General features: G+C 40.9%; 1 protein-coding gene across 3 annotated transcripts; it reads right to left on the reverse strand.

The window, feature by feature from the left end:
- Nucleotides 1-6,192: 6,192 nt before the first annotated feature.
- neto2b (neuropilin (NRP) and tolloid (TLL)-like 2b) lies at nt 6,193-15,901 on the reverse strand. Of its 3 annotated transcripts, XM_029696466.1 has the most exons (12): nt 15,328-15,901; nt 14,851-14,907; nt 13,409-13,549; nt 13,012-13,260; nt 12,677-12,724; nt 12,400-12,527; nt 12,148-12,249; nt 11,754-11,880; nt 8,736-8,849; nt 8,392-8,522; nt 8,114-8,206; nt 6,193-7,329 (listed from the first exon to the last, which is right to left on the reverse strand). In XM_029696466.1, exons 1-12 carry the CDS (start codon nt 15,335-15,337, stop codon nt 6,877-6,879), a joined length of 1,653 nt encoding a protein of 550 aa, XP_029552326.1. In that variant the 5' UTR covers nt 15,338-15,901; the 3' UTR covers nt 6,193-6,876. The 3 variants fall into 3 exon arrangements, with proteins under 3 accessions (XP_029552326.1, XP_029552327.1, XP_029552325.1); XM_029696467.1 differs by lacking the exon at nt 14,851-14,907; XM_029696465.1 differs by having other exon boundaries at nt 14,851-15,901.
- Between the last annotated feature and the right edge of the window lie 1,143 nt (nt 15,902-17,044).

Raw genomic sequence — 17,044 nt, forward strand, 5'->3', positions numbered from 1 at the left:
TATCGTCCTGAACAAACTGAAGAAAGATCAGGGGTATTTTTTTTATTCTATCATTTCACATCAATTTTGGGGGGGCATTTAGCAAATTTCAGGTCTGCTGAGCGCAAACTTGAATGTTGTAAAAATTTTGTGCATCTTCCAGCACACATTTACTGTGAACACTGAGGCTGTACTCACTTTTTAAGTTACAGTTTTAACAGTGGCCAAGTGGGCTACTGTTGCTATTTGATCATAATGTAGGCCTACCAGAGTGGCCTACCATCAAAAACAATGGAGAAAATGCATCCCATAACACATGGAAATAGCTGTTCTACCATTCAGCCTACAGTAGCAGCCAATGTGTGGGGTTCAATGTAGGCCTACATTCCGTGAGACTTTTAAAAAAACATGCAGGGCCTGACATAACCTGTTTATCCACTTGTCCTTCTGACAAGGTTTATTCAAGAAACCAAATAAAATGCATTGTTATTCTTATACCATTATTACAGATAATCAGACAAATTATGCTACCCTCAGCCTATTGGCTACTAAGCTTATTCAAGTCTGTCTCAAAAACACTGCCCCTTTAAGACAAAAAAGCTCTTTATTTGACTAGCTTTTCAAAGATGTCTAGAAATGTTGACATTTTGTGCTCTTGTAGGAAGTAATCACTCTCCTATTGCTGACTACACATTATCTATAACTGGGCTAATAACTCACTTGATTACAATTGCCACAGTAAAGGGAAACGTTGATAATGTTAACTAACAGGGAAAACTCTTGAAAGTTGAGTGAAGTTCAATCTCCTGCTTCTCTCTGTGGGCTGATATTTCTTCTGTGCTCTGCAAGGCAATCCTGGGGGAGCTGCGGGGCAGTCTCAAGCAGAAAAATACGAATGTGAGTCATTTTGCATTTATTTGTTGACCAGTACTGTATTATATTTTGGCAAGTATACCTTCTTTTGTGGCCATTAAAATCCCAGGAGAACATTTCATAACATGTTGTTATGATGTTTTATTTGTACAATAAATGCATTCTTACCCAGTCCCATTCTACTGATATTCTCCTAATCTCTTTTATGGTAACCTAAGAAAAAAATGGTTTAGTCCTATGGTGACCTTGTATCATAATGACTTCAGACATCGGAGTGCTGAGTCAAGTGGTGACATAGATGAGATAGGATTTTGTGCTGTGTCAGGCCCAGTCAGTGTGTGACTATACATGTTAACCTGTTGGGGCTAGGGGGCAGTATTTGCACAGCCGGATAAAAAACTTACCCGATTTAAACTGGTTACTACTCTTGCCCAGAAATGAGAATATGCATATAATTAGTAGATTTGGATAGAAAACACTCTAAAGTTTCTAAAACTGTTTGAATGGTGTCTGTGAGTATAACAGAACTCATATGGCAGGCCAAAACCTGAGAAGATTCCATACAGGAAGTGCCCTGTCTGACAATTTGTTCTCCTTCTGTGGCATCTCTATCAAAAATACAGCATCTCCTGTAAAGTGACATTTTCTAAGGCTTCCATTGGCTCTCGGAAGGCGCCAGAAAGTGGAATGGCGTCTCTGCAGTCTCTGGGCGAAAAACAGCAGGAGTTTTTGTGAGTGGTCAGGCTGAGAACAGTGACACTGGAGATGCGCGTCCATGAGATGACTCCATGTTTTTCTAACAGTCTTTGAATCAATACAACGTCGCCTGGTTGGAATATTATCGCTATTTTACGATAAAAATCGCATAAAAATTGATTTTAAACAGCGTTTGACATGCTTCGAAGTACGGTAATGGAATATTTTGAATTTGTTTGTCACGAAATGCGCTCACGCCTCACCCTTCGGATTGTGACCTGAACGCACGAACAAAACGGAGCTATTTCAATATAACTATGGATTATTTGGAACCAAAACAACATTTGTTGTTGAAGTAGAAGTCCTGGGAGTGCATTCTGACGAAGAACAGCAAAGGTAATCCAATTTTTCTTATAGTAAATCTGAGTTTGGTGAGGGCCAAACTTGGTGGGTGTCAAATTAGCTAGCCGTGATGGCCGGGCTATCTACTCAGAATATTGCAAAATGTGCTTTCGCCCGAAAAGCTATTTTAAAATCTGACACCGCGATTGCATAAAGGAGTTCTGTATCTATAATTCTTAAAATAATTGTTATGTATTCTGTGAACGTTAATCGTGAGTAATTTAGTAAATTCACCGGAAGTTTGCGGTGGGTATGCTAGTTCTGAACATCACATGCTAATGTAAAAAGCTGGTTTTTGATATAAATATGAACTTGATTGAACAAAACATGCATGTATTGTATAACATAATGTCCTAGGAGTGTCATCTGATGAAGATCATCAAAGGTTAGTGCTGCATTTAGCTGTGGTTTTGGTTTTTGTGACATATATGCTTGCTTTGAAAATGGCTGTGTGATTATTTTTGGCAGGGTACTCTCCTGACATAATCTAATGTTTTGCTTTCGCTGTAAAGCCTTTTTGAAATCGGACAATGTGGTTAGATTAACGAGAGTCTTGTCTTTAAAATGGTGTAAAATAGTCATATGTTTGAGAAATTGAAGTTATAGCATCATGAGGTATTTGTATTTCGCGCCACGCGATTCCACGCAAGCGTCCCACCTTGCCCAGGGAGGTTAAAGTGTGTGATGAGAGCCATGAGAGTTTAAAAGATTAAGGTCACCCACCTTGCTTCGATTCAGCCAGAAGACCATTAGTGAGGTCAAGATGTTGGGGGGTTCGTATTACTCGCAGTCGGCATTCCAATTCATCCCAAATGTGTTCGATGGGGTTGAGGTCAGGGCTCTGTGTAGGCCAGTCAAGTTCTTCCACACCGATCTCGACAAACCATTTCTGTATGGACCTCGCTTTATGCAAGGGAGCATTGTCATGCTGAAACAGGAAAGGGCCTTCCACAAACTGTTGCCACAAAGTTGGAAAAACAGAATTGTCTAGAATGTCATTGTATACTGTAGCATTAAGATTTCCCTTCACTGGAACTAAGGTGCCTAGCCCGAACCATGAAAAACAGCCCCATACCATTATCCCTCCTCCACCAAACTTTATAGTTTGCACTACGTATTGGGGCAGGTAGCGTTCTCCTGGCATCCTCCAAACCCAGATTTGTTTGTCGGACTGCCCGATGGTGAAGCGTGATTCATCACTCCAGAGAAAGTGTTTCCACTGCTCCAGAGTCCAATGGCAGCGAGCTTTATACCACCCCAGCCGACGCTTGGCATTGCACGTTGGGATCTTAGGCTTGTGTGTGGCTACACGGCCATGGAAACCCATTTCATGAAGCTCCCGATGAACAGTTATTGTGCTGACATTGCTTCCAGAGGCAGTTTGGAACTTGGTAGTGAGTGTTGCAAGCGTGGACAGACGATTTTTACGCGCTGCGTGCAATAGTCTGCTTCAGCACTCAGCGGTCCTGTTCTGTGAATTTGTGTGGCCTACCACCTCGCGGCTGAGCCGTTCTTGCTTCTAGATGTTTCCACTTCACAATAACAGCACTACAGTTGATCAGGGCAGCCCTAGCAGGGCAGAAATTTGACGAACTGACTATGCTACGTTGAAAGTGACTGAGCTCTTCATTAAGGCCATTCTACTGTCAATGTTTGTATATGGAGATTGCATGGCTATGTGCTCGATGTTATACACTTGTCAGTAACAGGTGTGGCTGAAATAGTTAAATCCACTAATTTGAAGGGGTGTCCATATACTTTTGCATATATAGTGGAGCTGCAATAGCCTGCTGGTCCGTTATGACATATGTTCACACCTTTGGAGATATGAGACTTACTATAGTATGTTATAATAGGCCAGTGGACTATTGCAGCTGTGAACTTTGAATTGAGCTTTACTTAATCAAATAACCCATCTTCCTCCTGTTTCAAATAACTAATCTCCAATACTGTTATTTGATGCTGTGTCTGAAATCTATGAATGTTTTAACATCTGTACTTCCTGTATGTGTTTGTACTTCCTGTGTGTGTCTCTGGCCCACAGGTGCTGAGACAGGGATAAAAATAGTGAATTTCTACAGCACCTACAGAGACAAAAAGCCAAAGTTAGGTCCTGTGCCTTTTCACTTTTCAGCAGGCTGTACTCTGATTTGAGATCAGTGCACAGTTGCGTGCTTAACTTTTCAGCGCATGTCTGCCGTTGACATGGATAATTTTTGCCAAAGTTCTAGTTGCATGTGATTATGTTATCTGTGAATCAGGTCATTAGTGAATACTGTGTAGGCTTTTTAAATAAAGTGGGTTTTACTATTTTAATTATTAATTACATCAATAGATTAAGCCAGTAGAAGTTAATTGTATTTTTTGTTAATGGAGAAACTCATTGTTGAGGAATGTGTTTGCTTCTTAAATTGCTTCTAAAAAAATTGCTTGTAGTATTGTATGTTATTACATTGTATGCTTGAATGTTGTACACTGTATCAATTGTGTTCATGTATGGCTCCCTTGAAAAGAGACCTTGGTCTCAATGGGACTCTCTGCTAAAATAAAGGTTAAATAAATGTAATAAAAAATAAAACACAATTTAGATATTTCTAAAGACTTTAGTCCCAAATTATTATTTTTGCACATTAAAGAAATCACTCAATGAATGATGTAGCAGCCCAAAGTTGACCAGTGCAATTAGCCTACTTTCATTGAACTATGTGTCATAAGATAAAGAAATAAAATGTCCTGGCAATAAAACACTATGGGTCATTCTTTCATACCATATCTATGGAACGAAAGATCAAACATAGCAAATGTTAAAGCATTAATACAATATGAGTGACCTACATTGAGCAGTAATCAACACATTATGACAAAGTTATCCTCTGTCATGGAGAATAAGTTGGATGTGAGCCACCAGACCCAAGGCTTCACGTTTGTTAAACATTCATCTACTCTGTTTACCAAACCAAGTCTGACTCAAATGGGTCACATACCATCAGTAATGACATATCTCATTGTCTTCATTCCATGCAGGTACAAGTGTGTGTGCGCGTGTGTGTGCGCGTGTGTCTGCGCACGTGTGTGCGCGCGTGTGTGCATGCGTGCGTGCGAGAGAGAGAGTTAGTTCACAGTCCTGCTGGCAGTGAATTATTTTGAATAAGAGCTATGTTCTGACTCATCACTGAAGTAGTTTCTGGTTAATGTGTCTTAATATGCTGTAGCTGAGATGGGAAGACCTGTGTTTTATTCCCAGGCTTATATCAGTCCTTAGTAGTCATATATCATTGTCTAACCCAACTTAGTTGAGTTAGGTAATGCACTTATTGTAGCTCTTCATAACTAAATAACTCAAATGTAAATGCATTCAATTGGGGGAGATTAAAAATGGAAGTAAATGGTATCCACATCAATTTTCTAAATACAGACCATCTATTCTAAAACTCCTCCATATGATTGGAGAAGTAATCTCAGCCGACCAACCACTGCCCATAGGGTGGTTCTGACAAGCTACAAAAGTATTGGGACACTGACACATTTGTTGTTGTTTTGGCTCTGTACTCCTGCACTTTCGATTTGAAATGATACAATCACTATAAGAACAGAATATATTTCTAAACACTTTTACATTAATGTGCATGCTACGATGATTATGGCTAATCCTGAATGAATCGTGAATAATGGTTTTACAGACACAAAAATCACTAGGAATATGGGCCCAAATACTACACTTTTGACTACTTTAATACACATATAGGTGAATTTGTCCCAATACCTTTGGTCCCCTAAAATGTGGGTACTATGTACAAAAAGTGCTGTAATTTCTAAACGGTTCACCCGATATGGATGAAAATACCATCAAATTAAAGCTGACAGACTGCACTTTAACCACACAGTCATTGTACCATTTCAAATCCAAAGTGTTGGAGTACAGATCCAAAACAACAACAAAATGTGTCACTGTTCCAATACTTTTGGAGCTCACTGTATACAGTATGTATATTGTTTGTACATTTGGTTGTTTGTTGATTGTATATTGCTTGGTTGTATTAGTCAGGGTTTCAAGAGGGGTTTTCTTGCCTGTGTAGTGGTGTGACAGACCATTACAGGAAGCCTCATAAAACCATGCTGTCTCAGCAGAGAGAGGGGTGGGTGTTGGAGAGTGTTCAACCGAAACCCCGGCCAACTCACTCTGATCCTCATCTACCACAGCCACATGGTTCACTCACCATCACACAGCTCAACTCACCCCAGTCACCAAGAGCTACATTCTTTAATTTATTCGATAACAAAACAAAATCAATCAAAACAAAAACACAATGATACAAGGCATCCTTCATCATTATCATCCAGTGCTAACCGTAACACAATTCTCAATCAACTATCCGCTCTAAATCTATGAATACAAAATCAACAAATGGAGAGAAAAAACCTTTAGGGAAAAAACCTTTTGGGGAAAATACACAGTGAGGTATGTCATGAAATAAATTTGAAATATACACTATATGGCCTGTCTCCGGCCTTGGAACAGTATTTGTTAAAGAAGGCCCACTTTAAGGACACACTCCATAAATGATCTTTTCCCTGTCACAAAAACATGAAGTACAAACATAATTAACTTTAAAAAAACATCAGTGAGTTCCTGTTCCTCTTCTTTTTTGGTTGTCATACTTGTGGTTTGCATACCAGATTGTCACCTTCAAAAAAGTGTCAGGGTGCCTTTTTAACGGTGATCGAAGTTACGGATGATGCCTTTAACTCACAGATCCAGTGCAACAGGATAGTCGAAGTTTCAGAGATACCAGAGAGAGTGTCTAGGTTAGGGGTTGGGGTCCAATCTATTTTCCTTCATAGTAAATGTGTCAAGGGATACTGATTGTTTGTCCTTCCTCCACCACATCCTCCTTTCTGTCCCCTTCCTCCTCCCCTCATTCTCTCTCAGAAGTCCATGGACATCGATCTCTGCTGAGACATCTCACAGATGGATCTCATGCTCATCCCTCTGCGTACATACACATCACACCTCCCTCCTTCCACCTCCTCTTCTTCCTCCTCTTCCATCACCCTATCCTCCCTCCCCCTTACCAGGTCCACCAGGCCCTCGCCTCCCACCAGTCCTACCTGTTTCATACTAGGCCAGCTCTTCTTCCTCAGGCTGCTGTTGACGCCTCTCAGAGAGGGTAGGGAGCCTGGCTGACCCTGGGTGAACTCGCACCGGAAGAGGGGCAGCTCCATGGATCCTATGCCCACAGAGGAAGCACGTCGGCTGGGGTTGGCGGAGGCCTGGGAGCCACAGTGGTGCTCATGGATGCAGCGGGAAGTGGTGGAGGAACGTCTCAGAGCGTTGAGAGACTGGAGTTCTTCTGGTAGGTCTATGTCCGTAGACAACTCCTTAGGATGACAAAGATAATGATAACCATCTTCATACAGTGATCATCGTCATCATCCTCCTTACCACCATCATCATCATCATCATCATCACTAATTTATAAACTAAGTGAAGTAAAGCAAAGTAAAATACAACATTAAAACATCAGTAGCATAAACTACACTGAACAAAAATATAAACCCAACATGTATGTAGCTGAAATAAAAAATCCAAGAAATGTTCCAAAAGTACAAAAAGCTTATTTCTCTCAAATTTTGTGCAAACGTTTGTTTACATTCCTATTAGTGAGCATTTCTCCTTTGCCAATATAATCTGTCAAGAAGCTGATTAAACAGCATGATCATTGTAATTGGTATGCTGACTGCAGGAATGTCCACCAGAGCTTTTGCCAGACAATTGAATGTTCATTTTTCTACCATAAGCTGCCTCCAACGTCGTTTTAGAGAATTTGGCGGTACGTCCAACCGACCTCACAACCGCATACCACGTGAGAGGGTGTGGGGGGTGGGGGATGCTGAGGAGTATTTCTGTCTGTAATAAAGCCCTTTTGTGGGGAAAAACTCATTCTGATTAGCAGAGCCTGGCTCCCCAGTGGGTGGGCCTATGCCCTTCCAGGCCCACCCATGGCTGCACCCCTGCCCAGTCATGAAATCCATAGATTTAATTTATTTCAATTGACTGATTTCCTTATATGAACTGTAACTCAGACAAATCGTTGACATTTTTGCATGTTGCGTTTTATATTTTGGTTTGGTATATATCATTAAGTCTAGATGTTAAACCCACCTTCTCTCTGAGTGAGAAGAGTTCGTAGTGCGGAGGTTCAAACACTTCCTTGAAGTCAGCTCGATTGAAAAGGGCACTCTTCCGCGCCACCACCTGTTAACATACAAGGGTTAGGATCCCACAAGCTTGATAGACGCTTTATTTCTCTCGACGACCCAGACCCATGCCACTCGTAGAATAGTACAGTGCTTCATTTTATGAATTTTGTTCATTCACACACAGACGATTGACTGTCAAACATAATTTGTAATATTTGTCAACATTTGGTTGCTACACACCTTCTTGCGTGGCTGTTTGACCTGCACCAGTATGGAGATGATGAGGAGGAGGAGGACGAGTCCTGTAGACACACCTATAATTGTCCCATGGGTCTTAGTAATGTGATGGAATATACCTTTAGGCTTCTTCTCTACAGAGAGACAGAGAACGAGAGACTTAGGGTTCCAAAATTCCTTAACTTTTGCAAAATTCTTAGAAAACCTGGTGGGAGGATTCTGGATTTCCTGCTCATTCCCTACCGATTCCGGGAATCGTCCAACAAAAATGTGTTTTTCCTCTTGATGTGAAATATGAAGATGATATTATGAAAATATAATACAGTATAACATAACATGTGTCTCACCTTTACAGTTGCTCTCGTCCCAGGGAAAGACACAGTTCTGCACCCCGTTACACACCAGAGAGTTGTTGATGCACATGCTACTGTGGCAGAAGAACATGTCGCCTGAACATGGGGCTGCAACACACACACGCACGCACACAGCACACACACACAAATTATTTTTTATTTCATCGATATGATGAGCCATTATGTTAGTTGTAACCTATACTAGCACAGTTATGCTACACTACATGACCAAAAGTATGTGGACACCTGCTCGTCGAACATCTAATTCCAAAATCATGGGCATTCAAGTTTTTCCACACTGATCTCGACAAACCATTTCTGCATGGACCTCGCTTTGTGCACAGGGGTATTGTCTGTCATGCTGAAACAGGAAAGGGCTTTCCCCAAATTGTTTCCACAAAGTTGGAAGCACAGAATTGTCTAGAATGTCATTGTATGCTGTAGCGTTAAGATTTCCCTTCACTGGAACTAAGGAGTCTAGCCAGAACCATGAAAAACAGCCCCACACCATTATTCCTCCTCCACCAAACTTTACAGTTGGCACTATGGATTGGGGCAGGTATAGTTCTCCTGTTCTCCTGCCATCTGCAGGATGAGTTGAGTGTCATTCATCACTCCAGAACGCGTTTCCACTGCTCCAGAGTCCAATGGCGGCACGATTTACACCACTCCAGCCGATGCTTGGCACAGCAGATGATGATCTTAGGCTTTTGTGCGGCTGCTTGGCCATGGAAACCCATTTCATGAAACTCCTAATGAACAGTTCTTGTGCCAACGTTGCTCCAGAGGCGGTTTGGAACTTGGTAGTGAGTGTTGCAACCGAGGACAGACAATTTTTATGCGCTACGTGCTTCAGCACCCAGAAGTCCCGTTCTGTGAGCTTGTGTGGCCTACCATTTTGCGGCTGAGCAGTTGTTGCCTCTAGATATTTTCACTTCACAATAACAGCACTTACACTTGACCAGGGCAGCTCTAGCAGGGCATACATTTTACGAACTGAAAGGTGATCCTATGACTGTGCCACACTGAAAGTCACTGAGCTCTTCAGTAAGGCCATTTTACTGCCAGTGTTTGTCTATGGAGATTGCATGGCTTTGTGCTCGATTTTATACACCTGTCAGCAATGGGTGTGGCAGAAATAGCCGAATCCACTCATTTGAAGGGGTGTCCACATACTTTTGTATATATAGTTTATGTAAACCTAAAGCGTAAGAGAAAAAAAATCTGAAACAGCTATGTGAAGTCTCAGCTACAAGAGGATACAATTATGTTACAGTTTTTTACACTCACTTCGGTGCTATTTTCACAAGTATGTGGTGAATTTGTAATGCCCCCTATTGTATGTTCAGAATGTTTGATTGTGCATTCGTTGGGGTTTCACACATCTTTCAACACTGAGTCATTCATGCAAAATCATTCATCAGTGATTCATGCAAATGTTTTCTGTGAAATACCATGAGAACATTTCATTCAGTCACCAATACATTAGATAATGATAGGCTCACCATTTAGTTATTTTAACTACCATTAAAGCCAAAAGCAAAAAATACAAGATACACATTGCAAAACTGTTATTTTTGCAGTGCTGAATGGAACCAAGTAGTAGATGGTAAATATATTCCATAGAGTATTTGATTATAATTTGACATACACCATACAGTACATATAGTACATAGGACAAATCATCAAAAATAGGGGTATTGTTAAACAGTTGGCTACTTTATATTTTTATTTAACCTTTATTTAACTAGGCAAGTCAGTTAAGAACAAATTCTTATTTTACAATGACGGCTACTGTAAAAACGTAGCACGGTTTTGTAAGCCCTTTCTGCCAGTGGAGGCTGCTGAGGGGAGGACGGCTCATAATAATGGCCGGAATGGAGTAAATGGAATGGTGTCACATTTCTTTTGGTTTTCATGTGTTTTATATCATTCCATTTACTCCATACCAGCCATTACACTATGTTCCAGACATTATTAGGGCTGTCCTCTTTTCAGCAGCCTCCACTGATTTCTGCCTAATGGAACATTGTACAAGATCACATTTCTACGTGACTTGTCAACTAATACAGTATCCTGTTTCTCAGCTTACAGTGTATCAATGAAATTCAGATAATGAGTGGAATATACTGTTATACAACCCAGGAATTTCAGCAGTGCATTTTATACTACACTATAATTCCAAATGGTATCACATAGTGACTTTTTCCAATATATCCAACAATATATCCAACAATATATTCAACTCATTATTTGAATTTCATTGATACACCTGAGCCACATCCATATATGATTTGGTTTAACCTTCAAGCATAAATTGATGTCAAATTGATTCATTTTTGAGGTAGAAATATAGAATTTTACAGTGTTCAGCAGTTCAGCAGTCAAACTATATACGTTAACTAGGCACTAAATCATTTTGGCTCAGTAGTTACCCGTTTTAAGTAGTTTGATAAAGTGATAATTAATTGTATTGTTAACAAATGACAAGAAAAGTATATCAAAAGTAAAGTGAATATTGAATTTTGAAAAGCAAATACTTAGATTGAATATGCATCTACATTTAAAGAGTGATTTGGTGCAGTGAACAAGTGACTTTGTGAATGTTTTTGTTGTACTCAGTCAGTTGAAAATGTCCTTAGAGTTTTGAAACATGAGCCATTTTGATGATCTGTTTTGATTTTTGTGCTTAAGAGTTGTGAAAATGTACCACATACTGTACATGTAAAAAAAATCACGAAAGTGATTTAAAAAAAGTAAGTCTGAGCAATAGAAATACAGGAGAGGTACAAAGAGGTAAAGTGAGAGAGACACAGTAGATAAGGATGAGATGATGAAAGCGGGAAAGGGGAAGCGTAAAACAGATTCAGTGAAAGAGTGAGCCTATGAGGGAAAGAGAGAGAGATAGAAAGAGTGATAGAGAGGTAAAGTAAGTGGTTGATAGACTCATGGTAGGCCAAACAGGTAAAGAAAGGGGTGAAGAGAAAAACAGAAAGAACGTGATGGACTCACGGTCTGCGAAAGACGTGAAGAGCATGCGAAAGCGGCTGAGTCTGCTGCCTTCGTCCGCCCACATCCTGACCACGCCCACCCCGTTGTCAAGCATTACGTCAGTGGCAACGGTACTGCAGAACTTGGCCTGCAGCGACCATGATGTCACAGTAAATAAACAATTAATTAAAACGATAAAACATGATGATATGACAAACAAAAAGTATGACAACAATAAACTCATTATCACATGTATCACTGCACAAGCTTTTTTCCGATAAGTAGTTAATATTGATTGGTGCTAACTCTTCTCTAGTTTTATTATGAATGCATACAATGTGGGAATGATATGCATTACTGCATAGTAGTGAGTGAGCGAGTGAGTCAGTGAATGAGTTCTCATTCCAACTCCTACCTTGAGGTCCTCTATGGCACTGCTGCCATCGTACACGGCCACAAAGTTCTTCTTACACTCGTTCGAATTCTCCAGCTGATACTCCAGAAACCGCAGGTAGATCTGACCAAGAAAAAAGGGAGAGAGAAACAGATGGATAGAGGGAGGGGAGGGAGGTGTTAAAGAGGGTAGATATAGATATTTAGATATAGATTTTTAGATATAGATATTTAGATATAGAGAGTTGAGACATGTCATAGAGGTGTAATAGACCTTGAAGTTGGGCGGAGCTCGTATGGTCCAGATACAGTCGACCGCCTGGTCAGGTTTGACTTTGTCCTCCTCCTCCACCTGACCGGACCGGATCATACCATCAGCTCCACTTAGCTCAAACTGACAGTCTGACAGATAGGGGGGGGGGGGGGACAGGGAGAAAGAGAGGTGATAGGGTGGGGTGAAGAAACACATATGATCTTGTTAAATCCAGTTAAATAAAGTATTATATTATTGTTATCGAGTTGAAGAAGGGGTTAAAGTGTTGATAAGTTACCTGGAATAGGATTTAATATTCCTCCCACGTGGAGGTGAAACTCTGGGTCTGAAAAAAATAAAAAAGCTAAAGTCAATGTTTGCTCCTAAGATATGTTACCTACAGTAAAGTGCTAACTGTGGTTGAGGGAAATTACTTGCAGATAATATGTACTGGACCCTGATGCCTAGATGTATTATGTTGGATTGAGTTAGCCACCCCCTGCAGTAAAAGTGTGTGTTGTGGTTCATTAGCTGTGGTTCAGGTAAATTACTTGCGGTAAAGGTAAGTATAGAAGTGTATTACCTGCATAAAAGGTGTGTTGTGGTTCATTAGCTGTGGCTTAGGTAAATTACCTGCGGTAAAGGTGTACTGGACCCTGAAGCCCAGTCCCTCCAGCTCCTCATCACTGGAGAAGCGGATCCAGATGAATCGTCCGCTGGAGAGCACCAGGCCTGGGCTGGAGGAGCCACAGAAGCGGTTGATCAGAGGAGAGAAACTGAATGGACCATCTCTCACCTCGATGTGGTCAAAACGACACTCAAAGGATGGCTCAATGTAAAAGATGTCATCAAACAGAAGCTCGATCCTTTGACGGGGCAGGGCTGGGAGGGGAAGGAGAGTAGGTGTCACTATTTGGCCAAGGTAGAAAGGGCCCAAATATGACGCTCTGTGTCAAGATATTTAAGAGTTTTAATCCATGTGTGTGCGCGTGCGTGCGCACGCGTGCATGTGTGCGTGTGTGTGTGTTACCTTCCAGTATGTAGAGGCACTCTTTGTTGGGAGGGTAGATTTTAGGGTAGTTTGGAGAGCTGAACTGCCCCCCGTTGATGTTTCTGATCCAGGTGCCACACTGTCGGGCATTCTGGGAAATCTTACCCACATTCTGAGAGTCTACGGATGCCATGGAAAAAACAATCACACACCACACACCAGGAAGTAAACATTTATTAGTACAGTGATGTCACTGATATTATTCAGGTGCAGAAACAGCTTGATTATGAGGGTACTTATATATAATGGGGGTGACTCCAAAAGCACTGTCTTAGTTTGATTTCCAAACTTGAAATGAACACACATGAATTAACGTATGTGTTCCTTGAAAGACATCACATACTCAACCAATCACAACTGAGTTTCTGTGACATTTCAGATATAAAATATACTGAACAAAAATATGATGGACATTCCTGTAGTCAGCATGCTAATTGCACACTCCCTCAAAATTTGAGACATCTGTGGAATTGTGTTGTGTGACAAAACTGCACATTTTAGAGTGGCCTTTCATTGTCCCTAGCACAAGGTGCACCTGTATAATGATCATGCTGTTTAATCAGCTTCTTGATATGCCACACCTGTCAGGTGGATGGATTATGTTGGCAAATAAAAAATGCTCACTACCAGGGATGTAAACACATTTGTGCCTGTGAGAGAAATTGCAAGATTATGTTTTAATACTTTTATTGCATCTAATGGTTGTTTTATTCGACAGAATAGAGTATTCTTATAGCTTTTGTGTGTGTGTGTTCTACTGAGGATGGGCCTCTGGGAGGTAACACTGACAGAGGAGATTTACGATGTCTTTTGGGTGATAAAACCTAAAGAGCATTCCAGAGCATGAGTTAATGTTTCTGTTCTATATGGTACCAGAGAGAGGTGGTTCCAGTTAGGAGTAGGAGCGCCAGACACTGGTCTATACAATGAAAACTGTTGACACAGCAGATACTGTCTACTATGTATTATAGGTATCTTTCATACAGATCTTAACCTTGTGACCCATTCTATATATCTGTTGTTCGTCATGTAGGTTGAAAGGGGTCTATCTTTCCTATTAAAGATCTCAGTTGCCTTTGTGTTGCCGCTCTCAACGGATCATTAGAAACGGTGATTCGTCGACAAGCCGTTGCTATTGCAAAGCTCTCACTATTAAAGATTTAGTTTAAGTATAACTCTGACTTGTGTGATAAGTTTGTCTCTCCTCATTTCATAGTAAAGAAATGAACCACCACATGCCCAGAATTTGTGAGAAATAAGATTTTTGTGCGTATGGAACATTTCTGGGATCTTTTATTTCAGCTCATGAAACATGGGAGCAACACTTTACATGTTGCATTGATATTTTTGTTCAGTGAATTAAAACAAACATTCACCCTAAACAGAACACATTTCTGCCATACAAATGAGATCACACCCACCTTTGGTTTTCTGTGCCAATGCAAAGCCTTCCTCTATCAGAAAGAGAGCTACCCAGACTGGATGGGGTTGAATAGGGCATAGAGAGTAAATCAGGAGAGAAAGAGAGAGAGAGAGTTTGAGGGATAAAGAATAAAAAGGACACACACTCTGAAACGCGAGGACCATCAGCGGCGCAGCTGCTACTGGTGTTTTACAGAGTGTGTGTGGTCACTTCAGCATCACTGGGCCGCTTGCGCACTGAATCACCCGGTTTTGTACCACGAGCTGATGTGGGCATCATGCGCCTCTGACTAATGTCTGTCAACTGAGCATCCATTGCTGATGAAAAGGAAAAGGAAATGGATACACAAACGTATGCAGGCGCGAGCGCGCAAACACAACACACACGCAATCAGAGACCGACCAGCAAAACAACCACACGAAGAAAGAGGCTGACAGACAGATGGCACACACACCCACACCCAGTCTAAACTCACATATGTACATCTCCTCCTCCGCTCAGTTTCCTCACAGGATGGCTTGCTGTTAATAGGCTACAAAGCTTTTCTTCGTTCCTTGCTTTCTTCCTTACATACCCGCCTCCTTTATGTTTATCAGGGTAAAACGTTATAATCGACTTCTACAAACCACAACTTTCCTCGTAGAATGCAATTGACACTATCTCGCCGCTGATAAGACACTGCTACGTGTTTTTGTTTAAAGCTCTAAATATAGACATATACAATGTCATTGATCGATCGAGCGATTGATTAATCACCGATTCCGAATCCCTGTCATCTCAAATAATGAAAAAAAATTAACGGAAATCATCATTATCCAAAACTGGCTACTTGTTCAACAAAAATCCCACGAAGTGATGAAGCCCATGTAAATATTGCTTCTTTGTGTAGATGGGTATAGCCTTGTTTTGAGAAACATGAAACTAAAAGTTCTGTTTCATTTGTAGGTTCAGCCATTCAGAGAGACTCTCTCACTCTCGGAAGATTGGACACTGCTGGTGCAGGCACCGCAGTCGCTCATCGCGCATGAACCCCCCCTCCCTTTACTCCTTCGTTTTTTTAGAGCGTTTGATTAATAGGGATAACCAACTTTCGCTATTTTTGATTTGATTGTTTAATTACCAAATACTGTTTCAATTGTTTTTGTTTCAGCAGTGTCTCTCTATCTGTCTGTTTTTCTCTCTGACACACACAAGCACACATACACGCACACACACACACACCACACACACACACACACACACACCACACACACACACACACACACACACACACACACACACACACACACACACACACACACACACACACACACACACACACACACACACACACACACACACACAGGCTGTGCCAGAAGCACATTGTTCTTATTATGCATCTATTACACTCAATTCAATTCAAGGGGCTTTATTGGCATGGGAAACATATGTTTACATTGTCAAAGCAAGTGAAATAGATAATAAACAAAAGTGAAATAAACAATACAACATTTACAGTAAACTTTACACTTACAAAAGTTCCAGAGGAATAGTATGGCTATATACAGTGTTGAGACGATGTGCTAATAGTTAAAGCACAAAAGGGGAAAATAAATAAACATAAACATGGTTTGTATTTACAATAGTGTTTGTTCTTCACTGGTTGCCCTTTTCTTGTGGCAACAGGTCACAAATCTTGTAACTGTGATGGCACACTATGGTATTTCACCCAATAGATATGAGAGTTTATCAAAATAGGATTTGTTTTCAGATTCTTTGCGGGTCTGTGTAATCTGAGGGAAATGTGTGTCTCTAATAGGGTCATACATTTGGCAGGAGATTAGGAAGTGCTGCTCAGTTTCCACCAAATTTTGTGGGCAGTGAGCACATAGAGTGTCTTCTCTTGAAAGCCAGGTCTGCCTATGGTGGCCTTTCTCAATAGCAAGGCTACGCTCACTGAATCTGTTCATAGTCAAAGATTTCCTTAATTTTGGGTCAGTCACAGTGGTCAGGTATTATGCCACTGTGTACTCTCTGTTTAGGGCCAAAGAGCGGTTTAGTTTGCATTTTTTTTTGTTAATTCTTTCGAATGTGTAATTATCTTTTCGTTTTCTCATGATTTGGTTGGGTCTTATTGTGTTGCAGTCCTAGGGCTCTGTGGGGTATGTTTGTGTTTTGGAACAGAGCCCCAGGACCAGCTTGCTTAGCCTCTC

Source organism: Salmo trutta, chromosome 17 (assembly GCF_901001165.1).
Source record: "Salmo trutta chromosome 17, fSalTru1.1, whole genome shotgun sequence".
In the NCBI taxonomy this organism is placed as follows: Eukaryota; Metazoa; Chordata; class Actinopteri; order Salmoniformes; family Salmonidae; genus Salmo; species Salmo trutta.

Excerpts from the sequence above, each read along its gene's own strand:
- neto2b (XM_029696465.1), bottom strand. The coding sequence starts at position 15,016 with ATGGTCCTCGCGTTTCAGAGTGTGTGTCCTTTTTATTCTTTATCCCTC. Across the intron at positions 8,523-8,735 it reads GGACGAGAGCAACTGTAAAG|AGAAGAAGCCTAAAGGTATA; the intron begins GTGAGACACATG and ends GTCTCTCTGTAG. Across the intron at positions 8,207-8,391 it reads TCAAACAGCCACGCAAGAAG|GTGGTGGCGCGGAAGAGTGC; the intron begins GTGTGTAGCAAC and ends GTATGTTAACAG.